The 25,673-nt window shown below is 53.5% G+C and overlaps 8 protein-coding genes across 8 annotated transcripts; 4 read left to right on the top strand and 4 right to left on the bottom strand.

Annotated features, from left to right (window-relative positions):
* Positions 1–500: 500 nt before the first annotated feature.
* E0L32_007988 (uncharacterized protein) lies at positions 501–2,358 on the bottom strand (the record flags this gene model as incomplete). The annotated part of the gene is made up of 2 exons (XM_031142793.1): positions 501–1,932; positions 1,985–2,358. The coding sequence occupies 2 exons, from the start codon at positions 2,356–2,358 to the stop codon at positions 501–503; spliced, it is 1,806 nt and encodes a 601-aa protein (XP_030992838.1).
* Positions 2,359–2,956: 598 nt separating this feature from the next.
* On the top strand, positions 2,957–4,593 carry E0L32_007987 (uncharacterized protein; the record flags this gene model as incomplete). Its single annotated transcript, XM_031142792.1, has 3 exons — positions 2,957–3,454; positions 3,522–4,418; positions 4,477–4,593. The coding sequence occupies 3 exons, from the start codon at positions 2,957–2,959 to the stop codon at positions 4,591–4,593; spliced, it is 1,512 nt and encodes a 503-aa protein (XP_030992837.1).
* A 430-nt stretch (positions 4,594–5,023) lies between these two features.
* On the bottom strand, positions 5,024–6,508 carry E0L32_007986 (uncharacterized protein; the record flags this gene model as incomplete). Its single annotated transcript, XM_031142791.1, has 2 exons — positions 5,024–5,947; positions 6,002–6,508. The coding sequence occupies 2 exons, from the start codon at positions 6,506–6,508 to the stop codon at positions 5,024–5,026; spliced, it is 1,431 nt and encodes a 476-aa protein (XP_030992836.1).
* An 843-nt stretch (positions 6,509–7,351) lies between these two features.
* E0L32_007985 (uncharacterized protein) lies at positions 7,352–11,314 on the bottom strand (the record flags this gene model as incomplete). Its single annotated transcript, XM_031142790.1, has 8 exons — positions 7,352–8,188; positions 8,261–8,841; positions 8,918–9,096; positions 9,446–9,557; positions 9,624–9,856; positions 9,918–10,211; positions 10,268–10,692; positions 10,754–11,314. 8 exons carry the CDS (start codon positions 11,312–11,314, stop codon positions 7,352–7,354), a joined length of 3,222 nt encoding a protein of 1,073 aa, XP_030992835.1.
* A 1,075-nt stretch (positions 11,315–12,389) lies between these two features.
* E0L32_007984 (uncharacterized protein) lies at positions 12,390–14,355 on the top strand (the record flags this gene model as incomplete). Its single annotated transcript, XM_031142789.1, has 7 exons — positions 12,390–12,580; positions 12,643–12,850; positions 12,909–13,028; positions 13,088–13,210; positions 13,260–13,735; positions 13,790–14,119; positions 14,172–14,355. 7 exons carry the CDS (start codon positions 12,390–12,392, stop codon positions 14,353–14,355), a joined length of 1,632 nt encoding a protein of 543 aa, XP_030992834.1.
* A 304-nt stretch (positions 14,356–14,659) lies between these two features.
* E0L32_007983 (uncharacterized protein) lies at positions 14,660–17,836 on the bottom strand (the record flags this gene model as incomplete). The annotated part of the gene is made up of 5 exons (XM_031142788.1): positions 14,660–16,226; positions 16,321–17,077; positions 17,134–17,189; positions 17,244–17,765; positions 17,814–17,836. 5 exons carry the CDS (start codon positions 17,834–17,836, stop codon positions 14,660–14,662), a joined length of 2,925 nt encoding a protein of 974 aa, XP_030992833.1.
* A 1,720-nt stretch (positions 17,837–19,556) lies between these two features.
* On the top strand, positions 19,557–21,973 carry E0L32_007982 (uncharacterized protein; the record flags this gene model as incomplete). The annotated part of the gene is made up of 5 exons (XM_031142784.1): positions 19,557–20,209; positions 20,273–20,551; positions 21,119–21,258; positions 21,317–21,499; positions 21,561–21,973. 5 exons carry the CDS (start codon positions 19,557–19,559, stop codon positions 21,971–21,973), a joined length of 1,668 nt encoding a protein of 555 aa, XP_030992832.1.
* A 752-nt stretch (positions 21,974–22,725) lies between these two features.
* Positions 22,726–25,614, top strand: E0L32_007981 (uncharacterized protein; the record flags this gene model as incomplete). Its single annotated transcript, XM_031142783.1, has 1 exon — positions 22,726–25,614. One exon carries the CDS (start codon positions 22,726–22,728, stop codon positions 25,612–25,614), a length of 2,889 nt encoding a protein of 962 aa, XP_030992831.1.
* Between the last annotated feature and the right edge of the window lie 59 nt (positions 25,615–25,673).

Genomic DNA, 25,673 nt, shown 5'->3' with positions numbered 1-25,673 from the left:
ATCCCAGGTAGTTGCAGTCTGCAGTCCTGGAAATGTCGTCTTGTTAGAGGAGCCGTGCCCTCACTCGGAATTATCGTGGTCAGCGATAGGCTAGGTACCTAATGGGTCTGGCTCTGTGAGGGGAAACTAGCCCCTGGAATTCCAGCTACCCCATGTTGGGTGGTGGGCGTGCGCGGAAGCATGTTCCCAAGCATGGCGAGAGCTGATCCATATTGTGGGGTTGAGGCTTCATTCCGCAGCTAACCAGAAGAATATTGATGGCATGTAGGAAGTGCTAAGTGGAAGATGGCAATTGGCAAGTGCGTGATGCTCATTTGCACGTTCACAGTTCTCCAGACCTTTTTTCATTGAACAAGGACAGACGGCCCCTATTTGTCCTACTCAGCCCACGAAATGAAGAACAGTTATGTACAGTAGTAATCAGGAGTGCCTAGAAAGAATCTATAACTGGTATTTAATTCCTTACAACAAGAACATGTAATACGGAATATGCCAAGGTGCTATATCCGGTTGATGACAACCTCAATGACGGCACTCCTCTTTTGCTCTCTCACCATAGCCAGAGCCGTTTTACAAGCTTCGTCAACTTCATCTACACGCCGCACCTGGGTCCACCACGCATCACCTGCCCCTTCCGCAATCTTGCCAAAGGAAGGAGACGGCGTGATAGACACCATGAGATCATCGCTGAGCATGCTGCCGTCCGATCGCGAGGTCTGCATCTGAGCGACCTCGGGATGGATTCGCATGCACGCGTTCTTCGGCGATGCCCATCCTCCGTTGTTCCAGATGATTGTGAGGAACGGTGTCTGGTATTTCTTTGCCATCCAGTAGGCGCAGCTAGGTATGCCGAAAAGCCAGGTTCCATCGCCGGTGAAGGCGACCACGAGATCATCAGCGCGGCCGTGAGCTTGCAGCGCAAGTGAGGCCCCGACGGCTGCGCCGGAGTACCAGCCAAGGGCGCCTCCGCCACTGCCAATCAGGGATAGGGCCTGGTTATGCTTCAGGTGATCGGCTACGTTGCCCAGATTCGTTGTTGACTCATTCAATCCCACGACGCGGAGCCCCTCGCAAGCTTGGCGCAAGCGTGACATGAAATGAGGCACAGTCACATTTCCATCTGCAGGTGCCTCTTCTGCCTTGATCAGACGAGTTTGTCTTGCACTGAAGCGTTCCTTCAAAAATCGTTCGCGGGCTCGGATTCTGGTCTCTGTGCTGCCCGAGGAGAAATCCGCATGAGCACGGACAGTCGTGGCCAATTGACTCAATGCGAGACTTGAATCAACCTTCCATCTCTTCTCGCAAGGCATAGACCAGAGTGTTGTGCTTTCCTTGAGAGGATCGCTGTCGAGATGGTAGACGAGTGCGTCAGGGCTGGGTTTCGACTGTGCGCCGATCCAGGGGACGTCAGAGTCCACGACCAAAACGACATCGGCCTCTGACAGGGCGGGTAGCTGTCCTCCCCCGTTCCATTGGTGCCCCTGGTGAAGATATGATGTTGTGGGGAAATTGTTGTAGATGGGTGCATTTTCATGAACCGGTATTGCGAGCAGCTCGGCAAGTTCTCTCAAGGCCTCAAACCCTGCTAGGGATCGACCACAGTAGCTCGTGACAATAAGGGGCTTCTCCGCAGCAATCAATGCGGTGGAAAGGAAAGCCAATGCCTGCGGAGTCAGGCCCTGAGGCTCTAGCGCTGAGTTCTTGCAAGGATTCTGTGATGCAGGAGGCTGAGTCGGGGTGTCGATCTGCTCCTCCAAAGCTTCGCGGCTAGCGATGACGTATGCGGGCCCTTGAGGCTCTGACTTGATGAACTGTAGTGCCCGGAGAATGATTTGTGTAGCATTGTGCGGACGGCGTATTTCATGCTCATATCGCATGTATTGCCGAACAATCGCTCGCTGGTCAGGGACATCCTGGATCCAGTGGATGTATCTATCAGATGTCAATGCTTGCTTTGTCAAAGCCATAGGGAGTTTCAACTTACTCGTTCCTGCTACCCGTCATCTCACCTTCCATGGTCACAGGTACTGTGCCTGCCAGGATCATGACAGGAATTCGGCCCTTGCTCACGTTGTGGACGGCGCCCGCGAGTCCCTGCGTCCCGCACTCGACATGGACGAGAACAGCTGCTGGTTTTCCGGTCACCTGTGCGAACCCTGAAGCTGCGCTGAGAGCCACCATCTCATTGGGAGACGTGTATACTTTCAGGCTCTGGAGTTCCTTGCTAGCAAAGGTAGAGAGGAACGCTGGATGATCAGACCCGAGGTTCACAAAGAGATGTGTGATGCCAGCATCCTCGAGTGCGTGCAGTATGGCTGCTGCACCGGTGATGCGTTTGGTCACCTGTGATGAAGTCATGCTGGTTCGTATCCTTTGTGAGATTACAGTCGGAACAGTCTCGTAGGCCAGGTCTTGCTACGAACAAGTCGAAAAGACGTCGTCTTGATCGGTAGTGCTAGATCTCGAACGCAGACTCACGTGCTGAAAAGTCCGCCAACTCATCCTTGTATTCACCCAGCCCTCGACCCTTCCAAAATAGGAAATCCAACAGGTACAATCTTTTGCATCCTCGAACTCCGATTCGGAGTGGAAGGGTGACCCGCAACAGGAAGAATGGTCCCTCCACTCCGGAAGCATGCAGCCGAGTCCCAGCTTATGCGAGGAGGCTAGCCTTCTTCTCCAGAGCTTCTCCGCATGATGGAGCTTTGCTCAGAACCCCACTGGGCGTAAACCAAAGCTCGCGCAGTGCACTCAACTGGTCCCGGTCGGCAGGTAGTTCTTCCAAAGAACAGGATGCGAGCGACATTCGCGATAACTCCGATTCCCGTCTCCAAGCCGCACCACATCATCGTAAAACGAATTTATCATCTCTTACACAATCAGAGAAGCCTTTCATCGGGGTAGACGCCCTGTATTTGTTCACGTTTTCACTACAGTCTCCAAGATTGCAATAGCCATGCCTACTGTAACGAACGGCACCAGTGTCTCGGCTCTATCTCAGCCTCAAGCCCTTTATATCGACGGCGTATACCAAAACAGCTCGGACAATGCCACTTTCCCCGTCAATAATCCCATGACAGGGGAGAAGATTTACGATTGCGCTTCTGCCACAGTGGATGACTATGCCTCGGCCATTGAAAGTGCTCATGAAGCCTATGCCTCATGGTCAAAAACAGGACCCTCCGCGCGGCGGCTGATCTTTCTAAAGGCAGCTGACATTCTGGAATCTTATATCAACACCGACGCGCCAGAGATCCTATCCTCGGAAGTATCAGCTACCAAGAGCTGGATCAAGGTCAACATCTTCGCAACTGCTGGTATCTTTCGAGAGTCTGCGGGTCTGGCAACGCATATCAAGGGCGAAATCGTGCCTGCCGATAGACCTGGCACTACAATCTTGGTGGCCAGGGAGGCAGTTGGCGTTGTCTTTGCGATAAGTCCGTGGAATGCACCGGTCAGTATTATTCCAAAAATATGTTGCAGGGAAAATACAGCCTATCCTGAGCCTAACGGACGACCAGGTAAATCTGACAGCAAGGGCGATTGCTTGCCCTATTATCTGCGGCAACACAGTCGTTCTCAAGCCTTCAGAGTTCAGTCCCAAGTGCCAGCATCTTGTGATCAAAGCTCTCACAGCCGCCGGTTTACCCAAAGGGGTGCTCAACTTCCTCCCCACGAGCCCGGAACTAGCTCCTGAAGTCACAGAGTTCGCTGTGAAGCATCCAAAGGTCTTGCGTGTGAACTTCACTGGTAGTGACAGGGTTGGCAAGATCATTGCCGCTTGGGCTGTAACATGTCTGAAAAGATGTGTGCTTGAACTAGGCGGTAAAGCCCCGGTGCTAGTCCTAGACGACGCGAATATCGATGACGCAGTTGAGTCGGTCGTCTTCGGGGCACTATCCAACAGCGGGCAGATCTGCATGTCGACAGAACGTGTAATTGTTCACAAGTCGATCGTCAACGAGTTCAAAGAGAAGCTCCTTGCTCGCGTCGGGGAGCTCAAGACTGGCAATCATCTGGACGACAGTGAAGTCTCTATTTCCGGTCTCTTCACACCGGCATCGGCGACACGTGTTCGCGACTTGATTCAAGGAGCAGTTGATGGCGGCGCCAAGTTACTGACAGGCGACTTGAAGATCACTGGGCCGAACAAGACCATCATGGCGCCGCACATTCTGGAAGGGGTCAACAGCGATATGAACATCTACCACAAGGAGTCCTTCGGACCAACCATGTTTATTGCCGAATTTAACACAGACGAGGAGGCTATCGCGCTGGCCAATGACAGCGAATTCTCCCTGTGTGCGAGCGTCTTCTCCCGCGATGTCTTGAGGGCAATGGATCTCGCCAGACAGGTGAGGGCTGGAAGCTGTCATGTCAATGGGCCAACAGTGTTTGTTGAATCAACACTGCCCAACGTAAGCAATGCCCCTTTTTAGAAAAGAATTTCATGTCAGGATGCTCACTCATCAACAGGGAGGTACCGGTGGCAGCAGTGGCTACGGGCGATTCGGAGGTATCGCTGGCGTGGAGGAGTTTACGGAGCGCAAGATCATTAGTCTTGCACGGCCAGGGATGAAATATCCCTTTTGATGATGGAATTTGAGACTGAACGAGTCGACTTGTCTGTGCAGACCCTGGCGAAGTGTTAATGAGACCTGCATACAACGAGAAAGTAATTACCTCTTGACAATTATCATGGTTGTGGATGCGACCATCTTTACCTTTTACATGTGCGAGCAATTTACCCAGACCCGTGTCTCTCCTGGTGTTCGCCGCATGATAAGTGAGCCATGTGAAGATTCTGAAGAATGATGCCCTCCAGATTGAAGTATTGATATTTACTGCAGCTTCCATATCTGGAGTCTATAGGCAAATTAGCTATTGTATCTTGGAAAGATCTTGCTAATGGATAAAAGGGTGTAGGGTATCTAAGCAGGGCAACAAACAAATCTAGTAAAACAAACTCCATGCCACGCATCCCATGTCAAAACGCTCTCATAATAGTGCTCCTGATTCGAACTCACTTCTTAGCACGAGGCGATGCATTTGGGCCTGCGTCATACGGTGGAGGCGCATCAATGATATCATGACTGGCGGCTCCATTACTGCAGCCAGCAACTGCCGCCACGCTGGAGAGATCTCTTGGTCGACTGCACCTGCTGATTTCCGAGCCACGCTGCTCCTGAGTCTGCAGAGGCCGGCCAGCTCCGGCTCTGCGCCGCGCGTGACGCATGACGCAAAACACGCACAAAGCCCCGAGGACTAAGCCAGCGACGCCGCCAACAACAGCGCCCGCAATAATGCCCGCGCTCGGCCCTCGCGCGCCACGTTCCAAACCGCCGGGTGCCTGCGTCGCCGTGACGGTGGACCGCATGGAGCCGCTTCGCGACGCGCCGGGCGCCGAGGCAGAGGAACTCACCACGATGCCCGTGGCCGTGGCCTCGGCGCTCGCCGCGCGGCAGTAGAAATCGAGCACGGCGCCGGCGGACTCGACGCTGTCCTGCACGCCCGAGCTGCAAAAGAAGCGTGCGCTCGATACGACGGCGCTCGATACGAATCGCTGCATACTCGTCTTGAGACACACGCACGACGCAAGCGCCTGGGGCCCGCTGTCGCGGCACAGCGCGTAGGTCTGGTAGGACACGGCCTGGAAGATAGCCCGCTGGGCGCAGGAGGCGAGCGACGAGTACTGCGGCAGGTCAGTGATGTAGTAGGACATGTCGCCGGGCGGGCTGGAGGCGACGGGCATGGTGGTGGTGGTGCCGGCGTTGAGGGCGCAGTAGCCGGCGAACAGGGCCTGTGCCGAGGAGACGTCTGCCGGGTTGGAGGAGCAGAGGGCGGCGACGGACTGTGCGATGCTGGAGGAGATGAACGCAGAGTTACGGTTCTTTTCGCAAGCACATGGGGCCAGCGCTGTCGGGTTTGGAGGGCAGAGCATGTAAGTCTGTACGAGGCGAAGTGAGTCTCCGGACTTGGGCAAGGGGTTTTGTCAACATACCTGTGCATTCATCACCACGGACAAGCCGCTCGATGCACAAGGTGCAAGATCACTGATCGCGGGGTATTCATGAATGTACGAAGAGACCGGGTTGGCCGGCATCGGGAATGCCACTTTGACATTCTGATTGTAGTACGCGCTGAGGACAGTCGAGGCCGAGGCCTGATCATCCGTCGCGGAGGAGCCGCATCGAGTGCTGACGGTGGCCGACATCCCTGACGAGACAATCGCGAATTGGGAATTGCAGATGCATGATTGTAGACCCTGCTCGTTGTCGGGACAGTTCTTGCTGAGGATTTGTCGCGCGATATTCTGGGAGACTGCGGATGCGGCGCATGGGGCCTTGCAAGTGGTCAGTATCTCTCGTCGCCGTGTCCAGTGCATCAATGCAGTAACATAAAGATCAGTGACATAGATGACATCTTGCGCTCTGGAAATGGGCGCCAAAGTCCACAGCAAGGCGGACGCGAGCATTCGCGACGTTGCAGTTGCACGTAAGGGTCGCATTTTCAATGATGGTTCAAGGTCAATCCTCGATCAGGACGAGCCTGGCCTTTATGGAACGACCACCTTGTCAAACTGCTTTCCATGCGACAGATGAAAAGCCAAGACGCCCAGTGACAATGGATTCGGAGGGATCACCGTGGCTTTTATCCTATCAGTCTGTGCTACAAGAATTAGAAGGCGGGCCTTCGGTGTATGTCTGAGATTTAGCGCCGTGATAACTGTCCCCCGTTAGAGGAGACATGCCTAGTGAAGTGGGTTTGTTTATTTAAAAGTCCCTGTTGCGAGGACTTGCGGGGGGCAATTCAGAGCTGTGTTCATGAGGCTGGTGAGAGCTGAAAGATGAAATGCGGTCGGTGGTTCCGTTTTATCTTTGACTCCAACCCACCCACGTGGTCAGCCGTTGTCAAGATATCTTAGGTCCCGCGGGATCTTCGGCTCGTTTAATTTCAACCGTGGGTCATCGATAAACTTTGAATACTTATTACAATACCGTGCAGATGCATCTTTATATGTGGTCCGCTCGAATTAAGGATCGCCCAACAGTGATGCAGCCCAGACTTTCGAAGCTCATCAAGAGGAGGAATGGATTCCAACAACCTCGACAACCTTGATAACCTCAGCCGTGTGTGTGCAGCAAGGGGCGTCAAGTCTGAGGCTGCCCCTACTGTTATCCTCGCGCTGATAGTGAGAAAGATAAAGTCGAGCTGATGTATATGTCCATAGACTTGAGGTAGATATCGGAACATCCGATGCAACGGATACATAGAAGACGACTACAGATGGAAGCAACACTCATCATCGCTAACATACAGCTTAGACTAGAAACACATTGCCTTGTACCTTTCACAGATGTCCTCCACTACCAGGAACCTTTGACCTTTTCGTAGCCCATATACTTTCCAACTCTTGTTGGATCCGGAGAACCTCACCATAGCCGAGTTGGCGCCGCATCTCTTCCAAAGCCAGGCGAACTGTCCCCATGTCTTCTTCGTGACTGACAGTGTGGCCAAGAACCAATAAAGGCCAAGTGCCGAGAAAACAGCGAGTCCATTTCCTGAAGCCCTCCGGTTGTCGTAGAGTACCTAGGCAGAGGTCAATCTGCCATCGTGAAGCCTGCCCATCGCTCTGTGACATGGAGAGAAGGCCTATCGGTAATTGACATTCGAACGATTCCGTGACCAGATCAAGGAGCAATGAAGTTGCCAAGATTACCAGGTCGAAGTTATGCACCACAGAAATTGATGATGTCGCAGATATATCTACTGATATCATCAATCCTTCCCAGTACTCCATCTCGGATCGGAGCACAGCCAATCTTTCTGCGCTCTGTTCGGCTGGTGAATTATAGAAGTTGATGATGTCTAGTTTCAATCGGTACAGTGATGTAGGGATACCTAGAACTGGACTTGAAGTTGCATAAAGGGTGGGATCTTCAGAGTCCGCCGGTATGAGAAGTCTTTCGGCCCGCGTCACAAACTTCTCTTCGACGTGAAAGTAGGGTGCAAAGGGCTTCCTTGTCGATAGCAGAAAGGCCTGGTAAAGGATGCTTTCCGCGATGACACGACTAAAGCCCTTCGACATGGATATGCTCGCATGACCGTCCTTGCAAAGCAGGTCGAGTAGGTTGACTGCGCCGGCGACATGACTCCGCGGGTCGGATAAGGCTTCATAACACCATAGCTAATCGGAAACCAATATCGTCAGATTCTGAACGAGCGCCAGGAAACCGGAAAGGGGGGAATTATCACACACATCGTAAACATATAAGAAGATTACTGTCGATAACAGTGAAAAGTCGGGAGCTTTGGAGCCAGGTTTAAACTCGGAGAGGGTCTTGTTCAACTCATGGACAGCCTTGGAGTAGTATCGTAATGCAATCTTCTGGTATCGACTGTCGCCCATAAGCATATGCTTGTTGGATGCGCTGCCAGCCAAAACGGCATGCCTGAGACTCTGGCACCCATGCATCATATCCACGAGCTCCGCCCGACTTTGGATGACGTATGCTTGGCTGACGGACGGCAGGATGATAATGGAGAACCAGTAGTCGAAGAAGTGATGTATCAGCTCCTGCTCGACGTCTAGCTTGGAAAGAGCCCGGGGTTGCGACGGTGATATGGACACGAGAGCTGCGCAGTCTGGCTCGGACAGGCCCTGGACCCGATCGTCTTCTGACGTGTCAGTGCCGCCACCAGACGAGCTTGAGCGTGCACGGCTTCGATACCGCCGGTCGTAGAGATCCGTCGGGGTCGGCCAACTGCATCGACGACCAAAGGCAGCGCAATTGCGACAGGCCGGTCTCTCCTCACCGCACTTCACCTTGCGCTTCCGACCTGGAACACATCACCCCGTCAGCATCTACCTCCGTGCTTGGGCTGGGAGTCTTGGGAAGCGAAGGACGATACTTACAGACAAGGCACCCGGTCTTGCCACGTAACTTATCCCTACCCATGGCAGACTGACTTGATACATCACCGAGCTGGAACTGTGTTCGGGTGAGGGGAAGAACAGTGAACGGCTGAGAAGGGGAAGCCACCGGAGAAGATAAGGGCATGTGTGGGTCGGCACTTGAGTGCGGGGGTGCTTGACTAGGAGCAGGTCTAGACATCGGGGAAGAGGGTCTTAGCGGCGATGCGATGGGCTTGCTTGGTGGCGAGGAGCAGGTGGAGATGTAGTAGCGTCAGGCTAACGGGCCTGATACCAGCCCATCGGTTCTCCCTCGAATAATATGGTCGAGACATTCAAGCATAAGTAGAACACGCCAAGATGAAGGTCGTAGACACGTCCCTTGCTACTCTGTTGTGCTCTAGACAGATTGACACGGAACCGCAACAAGACACAACATCACAATGTATCTTCGGACCAAATCACGATCGATATGCTCGGTGTAAGTTTGCTCTGTTTAAAAAGATGCGGAAAATATGATCTCTGGGCTACTGTTGAACTATCTTCGAGACCAAGCCGGTTGCTGCTACTGTCTCCTCGTCACGGTACCGCTTTCCTACAAGCTGAAGAGCGATAGGAGCCTCAGCAAAAGTCTCGGGCACATCTATCGCACATGGTTAGTCAGAACTGGAATCGCTCTGAGAGACTTTGTAGGGTAGCTACAACTCACATTTTCGAAACTCCCTCTCATCAGCCTCTGATCGAGGAATGTAGCCTTGCTCGGCGACGTCGATTGTTGGGTCGGCTTTAAGACCCGTTGGGAATATCACGCTAGGCTGGTCAAGGATATTCCAGATCGATGTATAGCCCCAGTATTGGCCGCCGCCCAGCGTTGCTGCAACCCCAACATATGCCGGGCAGAGAACAAAATTGACTCCATGTTCTTTCATCTTGCGATGGTAGCTGATGATGGTTGTCAAAATTACGAAGAAACGGCATTGATTAGGGTGAATGAAGCACTTACTCTTCACGGTACGTATCTCTTCGCACATTAAGAGCCCAGTTTTCAGGGACAGAAAGAGGCTCTTCCCTAGAAACGCCGAATGCCCAAGTCGTTAAGGGTGCGACCGGCTCTCCACCCTCGGCCAGGAGATCTTTCTGTGTTTTGGCTGCGTCAGGAAAGTATAGCGCGGTGACAATATCCATCCCATTCTGGTGGTCGTAGGGCTCGAAGTCGACAACTTTGACGCCGGCCTTTTTGAGCTTCGCGACTGCATATTTCAGTGCGCGGCTGACAGGCGGATGAGGATGAATTACTCTGGCAAGGGAAGTCAGTCGCATTGCCCCTCGTCTGTGTGGATTCAGTCGGCTTACCCATCGTCCCAGATGACACCAATAGTAATTTGATCAGCCTGCAACGGAGCAACTCGCTTCCACGGTAGAGGTACCAGCGATGTCTCGATGTCCCAAGGCTCCTGATCAAGGACAGCGCTTTGGAAAAGAGCCAAGTCCTCGACGCTATTCGCTAGGGGGGCCATCACACAGCGAACGCTCTCTTGTCCATCGCCGGGCAAAACGCAACCTTTATATGGATTACGGAGTGACGTGGTTCGAAGTCCGTATGACCCACAAAACGCGGCCGGCACTCTGATAGAGCCGCCTATGTCGGTACCGAGGCCGATAGCAGCGCAGCGGAGGCCAAGGGATGCTCCTTCTCCACCACTAGACCCTCCACAGGTCAGAGCTCGGTTGTGAGGGTTGACTGTTGTGCCATAGATGGGGTTGCTGCAGTCAATGTGCTGGAGAGGCAAGCCGGTTAGAGGCTCCATCTGCCTTGAGTCGTTTGGAACGGAGACTTACCATAAGAGACTGCGGTTCGTTAGTCCGCACGTGGATGACTGCGCCGGCCTTCTTGACAAGCTGAACCATGAGCGCATCTTCCTGGCAGACGTTGTCGACCCAAACGGTATAAGTCGCATGCGAGATGCGACCTTTGATCCCGATATGCTCTTTGACAGAGATAGGGACGCCATGTAGAGGGCCCCTCACTTTGCCAGTGGAGTTGAAGTAGGCATCGCACTCGGCCGCATCCCTCATTGCATCATCAATCAAGAACTCCGTTGCGAAGTTGGTCAGTTGGTGGGCTACATGCGCCCTCTTCAGGAAAGCCGTGGTGGTCTCGACAGCAGTGAGAGACCCGGTTGCCATACGACGGACCAGCTCGCTTGCAGTCAAACTCGTGATCTCGAGCTCTCGGGGCGTTAGTAGTCCACATGACTCTATGAACGTAGACACGTTCAGTTGACTGGCTGAGGGCAGCGCCTTTGGAGAGAGCAGCCAGCTCGGATTCAAAGAGTCCTGGAGGATCTTGCGGCACTTCTCAGCGCGGACTTCCCAGAGAGGCTTGGAGAAGGAGCCCATCGCGTCGCGGTAAGTGCTGGGTGGAAAGTATGACAAGGGGTTTTGGATTTGGGGAGAGGAAGATTCGAGGCGATACCGAGCGAGATACAGATACGAGGATGGTCCGTGAATTTCCAGGCGATCTGGCGTCCTTTTATCTGCTCAATTTCGTTCTCCAAAACCAGCCCTTTAGGGATTTGGGCCTCTTTTTGCTCCAACACCATGCATAGGCGGGTACTCGAACTTGACTATTCCATTTAGAGGCTTGTCACCGCTGGGCCGAAGCACAAATGTTGATGCATTCTGATATGCAAACGTAAATTCTCCAAAGATGCACATTAGAATATACGGACGTCGTTCAAGAGACGACACGGATGGTTTCCCCCTCCTTATCTAACTTCGCTATTCCCGACCATTGGACAAGATCTTCGGTAACGTCCTGGATTGGACACTTGAACGACTTGACCGAGGAGCAAATATTGATGTATTCTGATCAAATATGAACATCGGAATAGATGGACCCCGTTCAAGAGATGGCACGAACGTGACTTTCACTCCTTACCAAATTTCGCTTTTCCCAACCATTGGACAAGATCTTCGGTAACATCCTAGATTGGACGCACGCGTGATAGAGTTTTGGGTGTTTGGCGCTAGTTGCGACCAACCCCGAACCAAGCTAAATTTCGCAATCCCTTGTCATTGGCTGCCCTTCCGAGCCTCCGCTTGGGGGGCTTTATCATGAAGCCATTGGCATGAGATGTGGCGAAGGCGAGATATTCGAGATCTGTGGTGGGGGGGTTGGGTTGTCCACACATTCAACACCATCCCGTCCGATGATATCGCTTTGAAGTATTCATCTTCTTTTGCGCGCGGCCTCGTTGTCGCGCCTATCTAGCCTCTCTAGCCTCGCGCTGTCCTGGCAAAGCCGCCGTGTATATATATTGTGAAACAAGTCCTTGATAAACCCTTCGAAACAATTCCTCACGTTCTCCAAGGCCTCAAGGCGATACTCATCAGACAACTCCTATTGATTAACCGAATTTACGTCGCAATACTTTTCAGTAGCACGAGGATAGCGATGTCTCCCCCAGTCGCAATGGCGGTGCCATCGCCGGACTTCATACCAGGCACTGTTCACTTGGTTGACCTTGATGGCACCATGCACTCTCGACACGCCGATGGCAATCGCCGAGATATCGTGCTCGTTCCCTCCCCTTCGGATGATCCTGATGATCCTTTGAACTGGAGTCATCGAAGGAAGACTCTGCTTCTCAGCTGCATCTGCGTGTAAGATAACCTGATATCTTAACCTATCGCAACTTAGAATGCTAAGTATAGACTTATTGCAGGTACTGCCTCTCCGTCGGCATTGCGTCGTCTGCCATCTACTCCGTGCTTGTCCCAATATCAGCTGCTACGAATCTGACCATTGCGGACCTGAACTCCGGAACTGGCTATATGTTTCTGGCTTTTGGTTGGGGCTGTCTGATCTGGCAACCACTTGCTCAGAAGCTCGGCAAGCGTCCTGTATATCTCCTGTCATTGTTGGGCACTGTGGTAAGTATTGCTTTGACCTGAATGATATCTCAACAGCCATCCACTAATCGGACCACAGGGGATGATGCTTTGGGCTCCTAATACAAAGAGTAACGGCCAATGGATCGCGAATAAAGTCCTCCAGGGCATGTTTGGTGCACCCATCGAATCTCTATGTGAGATATCCATCGCGGATGTTGTGAGTACCACGGAAATAAAATTCGCGATACCGGAAACCTGACCCCAAGTCCTTGGTAGTACTTCGCTCATGAAAGAGGCACATACGTCGGCCTCTACGCTCTCTTCCTGGTTGGGTCGAACTTCGTGGCACCAGTCATATCTGGTTTCATTAATGATGGTCAAGGATGGCAGTGGGTGCTGGTAAATACACCCATTCCTGTTGCACCTCCGTTTTCTAACAGTCCGGCAGCACTGGTGCGCAATATTCAACGGCATAGCATTCGTTATCATATTCTTCCTCATGGAGGAGACAAACTTCAGCCGTGCCATCACTGCACCCACGACCGACGAGGGCCCGATACAGCCTCAACCTGACAAGGCCACGCCGCATTCAGCAGACGAAGAGAAGTCTGTCAATGTAGCAACCGACATCGAGCATGGGACCATCCTGGCGCCATCCAAGAAGACATACCCTGAGAAGCTCCAGATCTTGCGAAAAGAAGATCTGCGCAATAAAGTCCCGCTGATGAACATGGTGAAAAGGACTTTTGTCTACTTCTCCCTCCCCGTCGTCGTGTTCTCCGGCTTCATGTACGGCGCAGTCGTGTGTTACTTTAACATTCTGAACGCTACTGCGTCACTTATTCTCTCCGGAGCGCCCTATCACTTCTCTGCTAGCATGGTCGGTGTTTCCTACGTGGCTTGCCTCATCGGAGTGGGTTTAGGGTAGGACATGATTTGTTCCTAGCTAAAGTAACATATAACTAACGAGTGCTTTAGGACGTACTATTCCGGTCCGTTGGGGGACAAGTTTGTCCTCTGGAAAACCCGGCGGAGTAACGGTATCATGGAACCCGAATATCGCCTTTGGCTGTATGTCGCCCTGATGGCCGGTATTCCCGGTGGTATGATTCTTTGGGGTGTTGGCGCAGCTCATCAAATTCACTGGTTTGGCATGTTATTTGCCATGGGAGTGTTTGGTGCCGCCGTCACTGTCGGCTGCCAACTGCCGATCAGTTACTGCATTGACTCTTACAGAGACCTTGGTGCCGACGCGATTGTGACTGTCATCATCATCAGGAATACAATGAGCTTTGCCATTAGCTACGGGTAAACCTCCTCCCGACCCAGTCTTCCGAACAAAAAGCTAATATGGGGATAGTGTCACACCCTGGGTAACAAATATGGGCTACCAAAATGCCTTCCTTGTGGCAGGATTTGCGGCCCTGGCTCAATTGTGCTTAGTCTTCGTTTTCATCAAATGGGGCCGTCATTTCCGCAAGGCGAGCGTCGACCGTTATTGGACATATGTTCAGGAGGTCAAGGATGATGGCCTGCTTCATTGAAGAACGTTGGGAAGGCTCTTTTAGCTGTGTAGAACGTCTAGAGGAAGATGTTCTTGAAGCTTATATGCTCTGCGTAGCTCCTTGCCTTCAGCCTCGACGGCATCAGCTATCAGTTATGCACTCTGGCCCACGAGGTAGGGCTAAGGTGCGGCTTGGGTGTGACCCATCCGGGACGAGAAGTTTGGAGGACTCGAGTGTAAGGGTTCTCATCTAAAGTTAATTTTGATGATTTTTATGGAGGTTTGGTGTGTAACATTGTCCTGTTTGGGTCTCACATCGAAGCGAGTGTCAGGTTTTCTTTGTATTAGGAATGTTCTTGTACTTCTTTCTGAACTGATTTCCCATCACATGCAAGACAAGAGGCGGAGCAGTGCCTCTTGAACTCAGTTGCGCCTGCATGCAACAAGTATGCCTCGATCTCGGGGCCCAATCCCTTTCTATGCGCGCTGTCCCTCGAAAACCGATGCTCGGGCAGATGAGTAATTGTGTATACTATGTCAACCTTGCGCAGGATATACAACGGGCTCAGGCCGTGCAAGTGATCGAATGTCGCGAAGAAAGCGCCCTTCTCTAGGAGAGGCTCTGAACAATCGCCGGTCTCGTTGGGATCCGCTCCGGCTCTCAGTAGATGCTTGACGGCGATCGGGTCCCGGTTGCCCACGGCAATCTGTAAGAGCGTAACGGAGCTCCTCGGCCAGAGACGTGGCTCTCGCAGGCTTAGGATCTGCTCCAGAAAGCCGCACTCTTTGTCCTTGGCACAGATGCGGCAATCACTGTATCCGTGATGACCGACAACCATCTGGAGTTGCTTGGTCAGGTCGAACGTCTTGGACAGGGCATCGAACCAAGTCTCCCAGCAGGGAAGGCTCGACAGCCAAAAGGACACGATATTGAGCACACTTCCGCGCAATTGTATGGATTCGAAGCCGGGCATGATCGGGCGCCGGAAGGGAATTTCCACCGCGATCTGGACTTCAAAGACGTCTGTGTTTTGCGGCATCTCGTTGAAGAAGTTCTTCGTCCCAACATATTTATCACCCATCATCACCAAAAAGCCCATGCAATTGATGAGAGTTTGCACTCTGTCGCCCGGATACGGCGAAATGCGTCGGTGGTGCCACAAGCAGGGCTGGAGGCCTAAATCCGTAAATTTCTGGCGAGCCACGAGACCGCGACAGCGGAAGTATAATTCGAATCTCTTGAATAGAGGCTTTGAGGCGTCCAAGAGCTTGGCCACCAGTGATTCAGATTCCTCCAAAATGTCGAAGATCTCCCGGGGTCTCCGCCATCCATCCTCGATAACATCTACGAAGAAGAATGCACAGACGCTCAGTATGCAACTGTAATCGTGGTTCCAAGCCGTGTGAATGAGGGCGTCCATTTCCTGGTTAGTCTTAGGAACAATCTCTTCGTCGGCACACACCTCCAACGCGGTACGGACCGCAATTCTGTCGGCTTGGATCTCGTCGACGTAGAATGAAGCTGCGGTTCCGACCTTGATGCGGGGAGAGACGAGAAATTCCCACACAGTATAGTGGGCGAGGGACAGGGTATCATGACCAGAGCTGTTTTGCGTCACTAGACAACCACAGAACTCCAGTATCGCCCGATCGTTGTAGTCGAGGTGAGCAACACCATCGCCGTGACGCAACACACTGTGGTGTATGATGGAGTTGAGCGCGTCACGCGGGAATTGAGTATGAGCATGAGGATTCCGCTTGTTCCAAAGATAGATCCACTGAAGTGTGAAATGGACAGTGAGGCGAGCGTCTGCGGGTATTTCCAAGAACAGGCGCTCGTACGTTTCATCGAGAGTTACCGGCAAGGAGGCGAGCGCGTTGACTATGACATTTCGGTCGTATCTCAGGCGGCTGAGCACATCCAGTTGACAGACTACCCACCGAAACCTAATGCTCCTTGGTGAGTCGACTGAGAGAGTAAAAGGTGGAGTGAGAGGACACAAACATTCCATTTGCATTGTCTGCCAGGGCCTTGTAGACCTCCTCCTGAAGATCCTTGGACCAGAGCTTGAGAATACGGTGCTTCGAAAGCTGCGAGCGAATATATACTTCGAGGGCCTCGTCCAGCAGCCAGCTTTTCATCGATATCTTGCGCGAGATGGGAGCCATCGTTTCTTCAATCTCCACATACTCGCGACTAGTCGCCAGGATATGTATCTTGCTGAACCGAGCATCCGTTACGAGATCCCGCAGGACGCGAAGAATACCATCTCGAGGCTTGCTTTCATCGAGGGCGTCCACAAAGACATATGCCCGCTGTACACCCATGATTGCCATCTCTAGGATATTGAGAAGCTGGGAGACTGACGCACGCCGACCCCGCTTGCACATATCCAAGACCTTGGACGGTATGGAGGGGCTTGCGTAGCAGATCTCGGAGATGATCCATTTTAGTAGTGGAACGGCCTCATCCTGGCTCCTATTGTAGTAGCAGTAGTAATAAGTGAACATGCACCCTGGCTCGAGCGAGTCCTTGTCTTGTGACAAGACTCGGTACAGGTGTGATAGGAGGACGGTTTTGCCAGCGCCCGGTATGCCGTGGATCCAGAGACATCGTGACTTTCCAGCTCTCCACTCAGTCCAATTTTCGTGTTGCAGGATCCAGTCACCTGTACCATACTCGTACTGGCTACAAGCTATGTCATGCAGGTCAGAAGGATCGGTATCCCGAAGCCATTCGTACACCTGCTGTTGCTGAACATCTGTCGGCCATTGTTAGTGTAGCTGTGATTGCAATTGGTTTCGCCAGAGGTCCAACCTGTCAATGTGTCCTGTATTGCTTGGGTTGTATGCTTGATCTCCTTGACACCTTGCCTATTCAATCAAATCAGAAACAGTTCTTGCTCAATTGTGCATACAGTACTTTACGTAATGTCCGTCGTCAGGGCGAATTCAATTGTTGCCTTGTAGCTTGATAACTCCCTCAGTAGCTTTCGAGCTTTCGACTCTTTGAGAGGCCATGCTAGAATCTTCATCATGTCCTCAAATCTGCGCTTTGTACTCCCATTTGTGGGATCAGCCCTCCGTGGCAGCAGACGCTCGAACTCGGCGATCACGGTCTGACATCCTTGAACCGGACCTCCCGACTTCTCCAAATCCTTGATAATTTCGGGGCAGTGGCCACTATCCTGCAAGAATCTCAGATTATCCAATACCGCTCTCATAGATGATGTCTCAAGGAGCATCACCCGCAGGTCCGACGGCGCGTCTGTAGCGCTGCCGATATAGTACCTGCAGAGCTCGATGACCCTGTCAGCGATCTGTATGATGGCCGCGATGTTGGCCGCGACGCCCAGGACCTCCATGATGCGCTTGCGGTCGTAATCAGCCAACTGTGCTCTCTTGAAAGGAGAACGAAGCGAGATGGGGTCTTGGTGGATATTAAAGCTTCTGGAAAATATTCATTGCTGTGTGTCCCCAAAATATCTTTTCACACACCCCTGTCGCTTTCTCAGACCCATGCAATGGTTATGCTAAAGGATTGCGTTTCCGGACTCGAATTGGTCAGAATAGTGTCAGGGAAATCCGGAAATACATGCATGCCCCGATTGAACTTGTTAACCCCGAACAAAACGCCCCTTGTGGAATCCATTCCTTCAACATAACAGAAGTGGCGCAGAGTCAACCTTGGCAGTAAAATGCGGCCCGTGGCGTTTGCTGAGCAAAAGACCATTCACGCAATGTAACAGGTAATTAATTCCTCCACAGGGTGTAGAACGCCAGCCAGCATCGCCAGACTTCCTGCCCCATGCCCATCCATCCGACTCGGAAATGGCGAGAGAAGTATATTGTGCGGAATTCCCTCTTGTGTAGTGAGTGGACGGATAGACAATGCAACACTGCCTGCCTTTTGATCCACATCATCACGGCCGCTGGCGATAATGTAGTAGAGTAGCGGTAGCATGTATCTATAACCGACTTTTGATTGTTATGCATAACGTGCTGGCTCTTCAGTCCATAAAGGACCTACTTCTGCTCTCTCTGCCGTCAGTATCTATGGTGGCTCCAGTACCTCCTCGTCAACCTTGGATCGCGGCAAACCATCATTGGGGCCAGAACCATGATCTTGGCTTGGTGCTGGAGCGCTTCTCTGAAAGTCCATAGGTCGCCGCGACCGCAACACTCAGGACAAGGAACACTCTGCTGTGTCTAGCGCGGGTGGTGTGAAATGCCTTGGGCTACTGGCTGCCGGGGCCCTTTTTCTGCGCCGCAGACGAGAAAAAGACGAGTTACGATCCTGAAACCGTCATCGTAGCGCGTTCGGAGTCGGAGCTGTGGCTCGGAGTTCATCCCGTCATGTCGAGGCAGTGACTCTGTGGGGATGGCACAAACTCCCGTAGCGCCGAGATGGGACCCAGAGCATTGCTCTGTGAGCATGGCATCGGCATCGACCGCTTTGACAACGTGGTTCGGCATCGTACGACTCGTGGATTTACTGACTACGTGGTAAGGGGATGCTGCTATCTCGATCGCCGAGTTCCTATTTGAGATCTGCCCCACGCTGGCGCCGGGCTAGCATTTAGCAGAATGTGATGTTTTGGGATGGCCTGGCATGAAATCTTTCGTCAACATGCCCTAAATGGACAGCCAACGAGGGAATCTACGTCAGCGGCACCACAATGCCGCTCAGCTCACCTTTGGTTCTCCCCACAGCACGCTTGGCAACACCCATTTTTCTACACGGTGTGATGCTGAGCATGATATGGATCTGCTCTCGAAGAAATCGATCAGTCAATTGACGGGACTCTTTCGACTGCAAACTAAATGGATTCTAACAAATGGCAAGGCAAAGGCAGTCACCTCTTGGCATGCTTTGCGTGGCCCGTCATAGGTGTCAAAGAATGTGGGGGTTTTGATGCAATTCCACACCAACACGATCGTCCTTTCTTTGACTTTTGTCTATGCGAGTAAGGCGTGTCTAGTGTTGCTAGGCGATGACGCACGCAGCAGGTCACTGTTTTGTTCGATTTGCACCCTCGTACATATTGGAGCAGATGGAAACCGCGTGTTGTCCGGATTCTTAGCTATCTCTTTAACTATCACGGAGAGAGATTTCCCACCATCGAAGGCTGTGCCCCAGCACTCATAGACGGTAATATTGACTGCCAGGTCGGAGAAGATTACCAAGAGTTGTCACCCTTGATTACCGCTTGCCATCTGGACGGTGGCAGCACCACAAACATGGCACCTCGCAAACCGGGGATGTTTTCAGCCTGGTCCGGCGGGCGCAACCTTCTCTCCGGAGACGACACGGCCACTACCGGCTCCCGACGCCTGGGCTGGCTTAACATCCTGCCATTCACGTTGAAGAATCATGCTGTCGCCATGATCAGCGAGTTCGTCGGGACCTTCATGTTCCTCCTGTTTGCCTTTGGGGGCACGAATGCCGTCAACACGGCGCCGGCCGAGGAACAGCCACCCTCGCTCGCTGCCAATCCAGCTAAACTGCTCTATATTTCACTTTGCTTCGGCATGTCGCTCGCTGTGAACGCATGGGTCTTTTTCCGGATCAGCGGCGGGCTATTCAATCCCGCGGTGACGCTCGGGTTGATGGCGGTCGGCGGCCTTGAATACATACGCGGAGCACTGGTCATTATCAGCCAGCTCATTGGAGGAATTGCGGCGGCGGCCGTCGTGTCGGGAATCTTGCCTGGGCCGTTGGCGGTCTCGACCGGGCTCGGGGGCGGGACTTCTGTGGTCCAGGGGTTGTTCCTCGAAATGTTCCTGACTGCCCAGCTCGTGTTCACCATCTTCATGCTGGCCAACGAGAAGCATCGTGCGACATTCATTGCACCTGTTGGGATTGGACTGTCTCTATTCATCGCGGAGCTGATGTAAGGATGCATTCTCTTTCTGCTCTGACATTATTTCAAGCGATGATTGACTCTTTGGAATAGGGGCGTATATTATACTGGCGGTAGCCTTAACCCGGCTCGGTCATTCGGGCCGGCCGTGGTAACTGGCCAATTTGATACCTATCACTGGATCTACTGGCTCGGCCCCATCATGGGTGCGTTGGTGGCTTCTGGCTTCTATCTATTGGTCAAGTCTCTCGAGTACGAAAGCGTCAACCCTCAGCAGGACGATACCGGGGAAGCCACCGTCCCGGCAGACCTGCTGTCGAATGCAGAGATACGGAGGATCGATAGCCTTGTGTCAGGCACGTCAAGGCCAATGTCAGATGCGAGGGAACACTTCAGTGAAGGGGCCGGGACAAATGGGAGAGGGTTCGAGAGAGGCCCGGAGATGGAATCCGCCCGGCATAAACTGCCAGGTTGACGGCACGTTCGTTTCATCTGGGAGCAGATGTTGGAGACATGCCTGAGAATGCGTCCATGTTCACAGAGATCAAATAAGCCCCAGATAGTCATTATTGTGATGTAAAGAGGCTACTGATCACAAGTAGCCAATATTGTCTGCTGAGCATAGTGTAAAGTGAAGTGAGGTGAATGGGTGCTTATTAATTATGTCAGTCGCGTCATCATCTTGTCGAGGTTCCGCACTCCGCATGCGTGCTTCATAAGCCGGCACCTGCTCCTCTCCCCGCATGAAACTCCACATCCTAACAAGTATGTGAGTCGAGCCCCAAGTGTATCAACCCCAACTCATCAACTCATCAGCTCCCAAAAGCAAATCAGGAATTCGCCGTTGATCATCAACATGCCCGCCCCAAGTTCTTTACCGTACGCATCTCCCTCTCATAGCCAGAGCAGGTCGGGTGTGGCGCTGACAAACCCGTCCAGATTTCAGGAGTTGGCTATCAAACTGGCCAAAGAGGGCCCAGTCAAACATGAGCCGGCCAAGAGGCGTGTTCGGGGTGTCCTCGGCAGTCGATTCATTTTTGACACCCAAGAGGCCGAATACGTTTGGGAGCATCCATACTGTGAGTCCTGCGCTGATTCGGGCTGGCCCGGCGTACCCACTGACCGGCTGGTTCACAGATCCGGTATTTTACATCCCCCTTAAATCCATCGAGGGGGGGCCTGGCAAACTCTCCAAGGATGGACCGAGCGGCGAAGGCTACTGGATAGGATCTCTAGCCGTTGACCAGAGAAAGACGAGGCTTGTTTGTTTTGAAGGGGGTAGACTTGATGGCCTGGTCAAGATCACTGCAGGCTACCTCGGTAGGTGCTGGCACGACTGGCAATTAGTTTCTTGTTGTCTGTACTGATTCACTCTGCGCAGATGCCTGGTTTGTGGAGGACGAGAAGCTGTTGGGTCCGCACCCGAAGGATCCCTACAAGAGGATCGAATGCCTTCACTCCACTCGTGAGATCCGTATCGAGGTCGACGGTCAGGTCGTGGCTCGGAGCACCAGCAATGTGTTTCTGTTCGAGACTATGCTCCGGACCCGTTATTACTTGCCTCAGACGGCGGTCCTTGACTGGAGCATGCTCAAGGAGAGCTCCTCGGGGTCTTTTTGTCCCTACAAAGGCCAAGCAAAGTACTATTCCCTGAAAGTGGGCGACAAGGAGATCGAGGATGCAGTTTGGTATTATGAATATCCGCTCCCCGAGTCCGCTGCAGTCCAGGGACTTCTTTGCTTCTACAATGAGAAGGTGGATGTCTTTGTGGATGGGAAGAAGGAGGAGAAATAGGGACAGTAGGCAGCTCAAATATCACAATGCTTCTTCGACCTGACCAGACAGATAGCTATGCGAATAGCATCGCTGAAAGGGCTCGTCTGTGGTTTCTAGCGCACTCCTGCGTCCGAGAATGAATCCCTCCTGGCGTCTCAAAGATCAGAAAACGGAATGAACTCGGACAGTTCATCCGAAGCGATAAATGGCTGACGATCAGTGGGCCAGGGTGACAGCGGCCCAGCCAGAGCTATCCACTACCTAAGCTCCCGGCATTGCAGGCGAGGACTTGCCTGTGACCTCGCTAACACGAGCTCGACGAGGTCCGAGCTTGTCCCAGTGGGCTGTAACAGTGGAGAGACCTCCAACCAGTGCTGCGTGCCAAGCGCCTCCGCACTGGATGCTACCCCCACCAATTCAAGCTCACGCGCTCCAGCTTTCCAAGGTTCTTCAGTCAAGATTCCAACCTTCATGGACAGGGTGTTTGTCCTGCTCGACATTAGCCTTCAAAGGGACCTCTGGTTGCTTCCATGAAGGTCAGGATTCCTAGTTTGCGTGCAGTTCCGGCAGTTTCCATTGTCAATTGAGCACACGCTGGACTATTCAGAGCTCTGCCAGAGCTTTGTCTGAATCACGCTACACGCACACACGCACGACTCGACACAAGGACGTGTGTGCTCTCTTCACGGTAAGGATCCCCTTTCTGAAGAGTCTGCTAAATGTTAGTTAACGAGGTTTATGCCCAGACTTCCCAAGAATACTGAGCAGTTATGGACTCCTCGGCAGAGGGTCTGCTCCGGCCTCGTGACAAGTCCCGTCCTTCCTACGAGCCCGAAACTTCCGACAGCGAGTCCGATATCGATGCCACCGAGTTCTTGACCTCCGATCCCTTATACTCCCAGTCACGCTCCAACTCGAGTCCTTCGGAGCCTACATTCATAAATGAGCAGCGCCTGCGACAAAGATGGCGATTCTTCTCCCTGCGCCGCCCGCGGTCCAAATGCTGCATCGCCCTGCTCGTAGTCCTCGGCGTGCTTCTTTTCCTCATACTGGCAAGCGGCGGTTTTGTCTACAAGAAGTACAACGAGGAGCCTCCCTACGGGCAGTCCCCGCCGTGGTACCCGAGTCCCAAAGGTGGCACCGCCAAAAGCTGGGCGGACAGTTACAAGGCCGCTGCTGAGCTGGTGAGCAAGATGACACTGCCAGAGAAAGTCAACGTCACAACGGGCACAGGCTGGATGATGGGCCTGGCAGTGGGCGCCACTGGCTCTGCTCTGCGAGTTGGGTTCCCTCAGCTGCATCTTCAGGATGGTCCCTTGGGCATCAGAGGAGCCGACAACGCAACGGCGTTCCCCGCCGGCATCACGGTCGGCGCTACGTGGAACAAGGAGCTTATGTTCGCTCGCGGGAAGGCCCACGCGCAAGAAGCTCGTGCCAAAGGCATCCACGTCATCTTGGGGCCCGCCATCGGCCCCCTCGGGCGCATGCCAGCTGGTGGGCGTAACTGGGAGGGATTCGGGCCGGACCCATACCTCCAGGGCATCGCCGGCGGCCAAACGATCCGCGGCATACAGAGCGAGGGCATCATGGCGACAATCAAACACTTCGTAGCCAACGAACAAGAACACTTTCGCCAGCCCTGGGAATGGGGCCTTCCGCACGCAATCAGCACCAACATCGACGACCGGACGCTCCACGAGATCTACGCCTGGCCATTCGCTGATGCCATCAAGGCCGGCGTGGCGAGCGTCATGTGCAGTTACAATATGGTCAACAACAGCTATGCCTGCGACAACTCGAAGCTCCTGAATGGCATTCTTAAGGACGAAATGGGTTTCCAGGGCTTCGTCATGAGCGACTGGCTCGCCCAGCGAAGCGGTGTTGCCAGCGCGCTGGCCGGGCTGGACATGACGATGCCGGGTGATGGCCTGAAATGGCAGGATGGCCATTCGCTATGGGGACCAGAGCTTAGCAGGGCTGTCCTGAACGGCTCCATTCCCATGGATCGCCTCAACGACATGGTCACACGCATCGTCGCCGCCTGGTATCAACTTGGCCAGGACGACAAGTCCAAGTTCGACAACAAGGGGCCCAACTTTTCGTCCTGGTCTCATGAGAAGGTGGGCGTCCAGTTCCCCGGCAGCCCATCGCCGCAGGACAAGATGGAGATCAATAAATTTGTGCCCGCCCGGGCAGACCACGACAAGATTGCCCGTCAGGTCGCTGCAGAAGGGACTGTGCTCCTCAAGAATGACGACTGCCTTCCCATCGATCGCGACGGCTCGATGGGAATCAACGGCCAACGTCGAAAGCGCGACGGCACGAAACTCAAGGTTGGAATCTTTGGAGAGGATGCTGGGCCGGGCCGAGGCGCGAACTACTGCAAAGATCGGGGTTGCAACCAAGGAACGCTGGGCATGGGCTGGGGATCCGGCGCCGTTGAGTACCCCTACCTCATCCCGCCGGTCGACGCGCTGCGCGAGGGCTTTGACAGCAGCAAAGTCGAGCTCAGTGAATACCTGACCAACACTCCCGGCTTCGGCAAGGATCCCAACATTCTTGGCGACAAGGACGTTTGCATGGTCTTCGGGAATGCTGACTCTGGCGAGGGCTTCTTGGCTTGGGGAAGCGTCGGCGGCGATCGAAACGACCTGTTCCTGCAGAAAGGAGGCGACGAGCTCATCAAGAAGGTTGCAGAGGGCTGCGGTGGTGGCAAGGGACAGACCATCGTCGTGATTCACTCGGTCGGCCCCGTGGTGATGGACCGCTGGGTCAATCTGCCCACTGTCAAGGCCGTCCTGCAAGCGAATCTCCCCGGCCAGGAGAGCGGTAACGCCCTGGCCGAGCTCATCTTTGGCGACACGAGCCCCAGCGGCAAGCTACCATACACCATCGGCAAGTCTCTCGACGACTACGGTCCAGGCGCCAAGATCATGTACCTTCCCAACGGCGTCATTCCGCAGCAGGACTTCAGCGAAGGGCTCTACATCGACTACCGCCACTTCGACAAGTACAACATCGAGCCGCGATTCCCCTTTGGCCACGGCCTTTCCTACACAACCTTTGAGATCTCCAACCTCGTGATCGAGGGTCTCAAGACGAAATCCGCCATGCCCTCTCCCCGACCGAACCCCGGCGCTGCGCCCCCCGAGTACGACAATGCGATCCCCGACCCGCAAGAAGCGCTCTTCCCACCCGAGGTCCGCAAGATTGAGAAGTACGTCTACCCGTATCTCGACAGTGTGGAGGGCATCGACGCCTCGGTGCCGTATCCCTTGCCGGAGGGCTACGACGTCGTGCAGCCGCCCTCGGGCGCAGGAGGCGACCAAGGCGGCAACCCAGACCTCTGGGAGACGTACGTCCGCGTCACCGTGGACGTGAAGAATACGGGGAAGCGGGCTGGCAAGGTAGTGCCGCAGCTGTATGTGGCCTACCCGCAGGGAGCTAGGGAGACCGACTTCCCCGTCAAGGTTCTGCGGGGCTTCGAAAAGGTGCTCCTGAAGCCCGGGGAGAAGAGGACGGTCGAGTTTAACCTGACCAGGCGTGATTTGAGCTATTGGGACGTGTACCAACAGAACTGGGTGGTAGTGATGGGTGGTCAGTACACTCTCCTGGTCGGACAGAGCTCGCGCGACACGCCGCTATCGGGTCTTTGGTGATGTTGCTGTAATCAGTGATGGACATTGTGTGTTTATGTTTCTCCATGGCTTTGATCTCT

The sequence above is a fragment of the Thyridium curvatum genome, assembly GCF_004353045.1.
Source record: "Thyridium curvatum strain D216 chromosome Unknown NODE_50_length_306471_cov_79.392670, whole genome shotgun sequence".
In the NCBI taxonomy this organism is placed as follows: Eukaryota; Fungi; Ascomycota; class Sordariomycetes; order Thyridiales; family Thyridiaceae; genus Thyridium; species Thyridium curvatum.
Note: the sequence above shows the minus strand (reverse complement) of the source record. Positions and strands in the feature narration are given on the sequence as shown.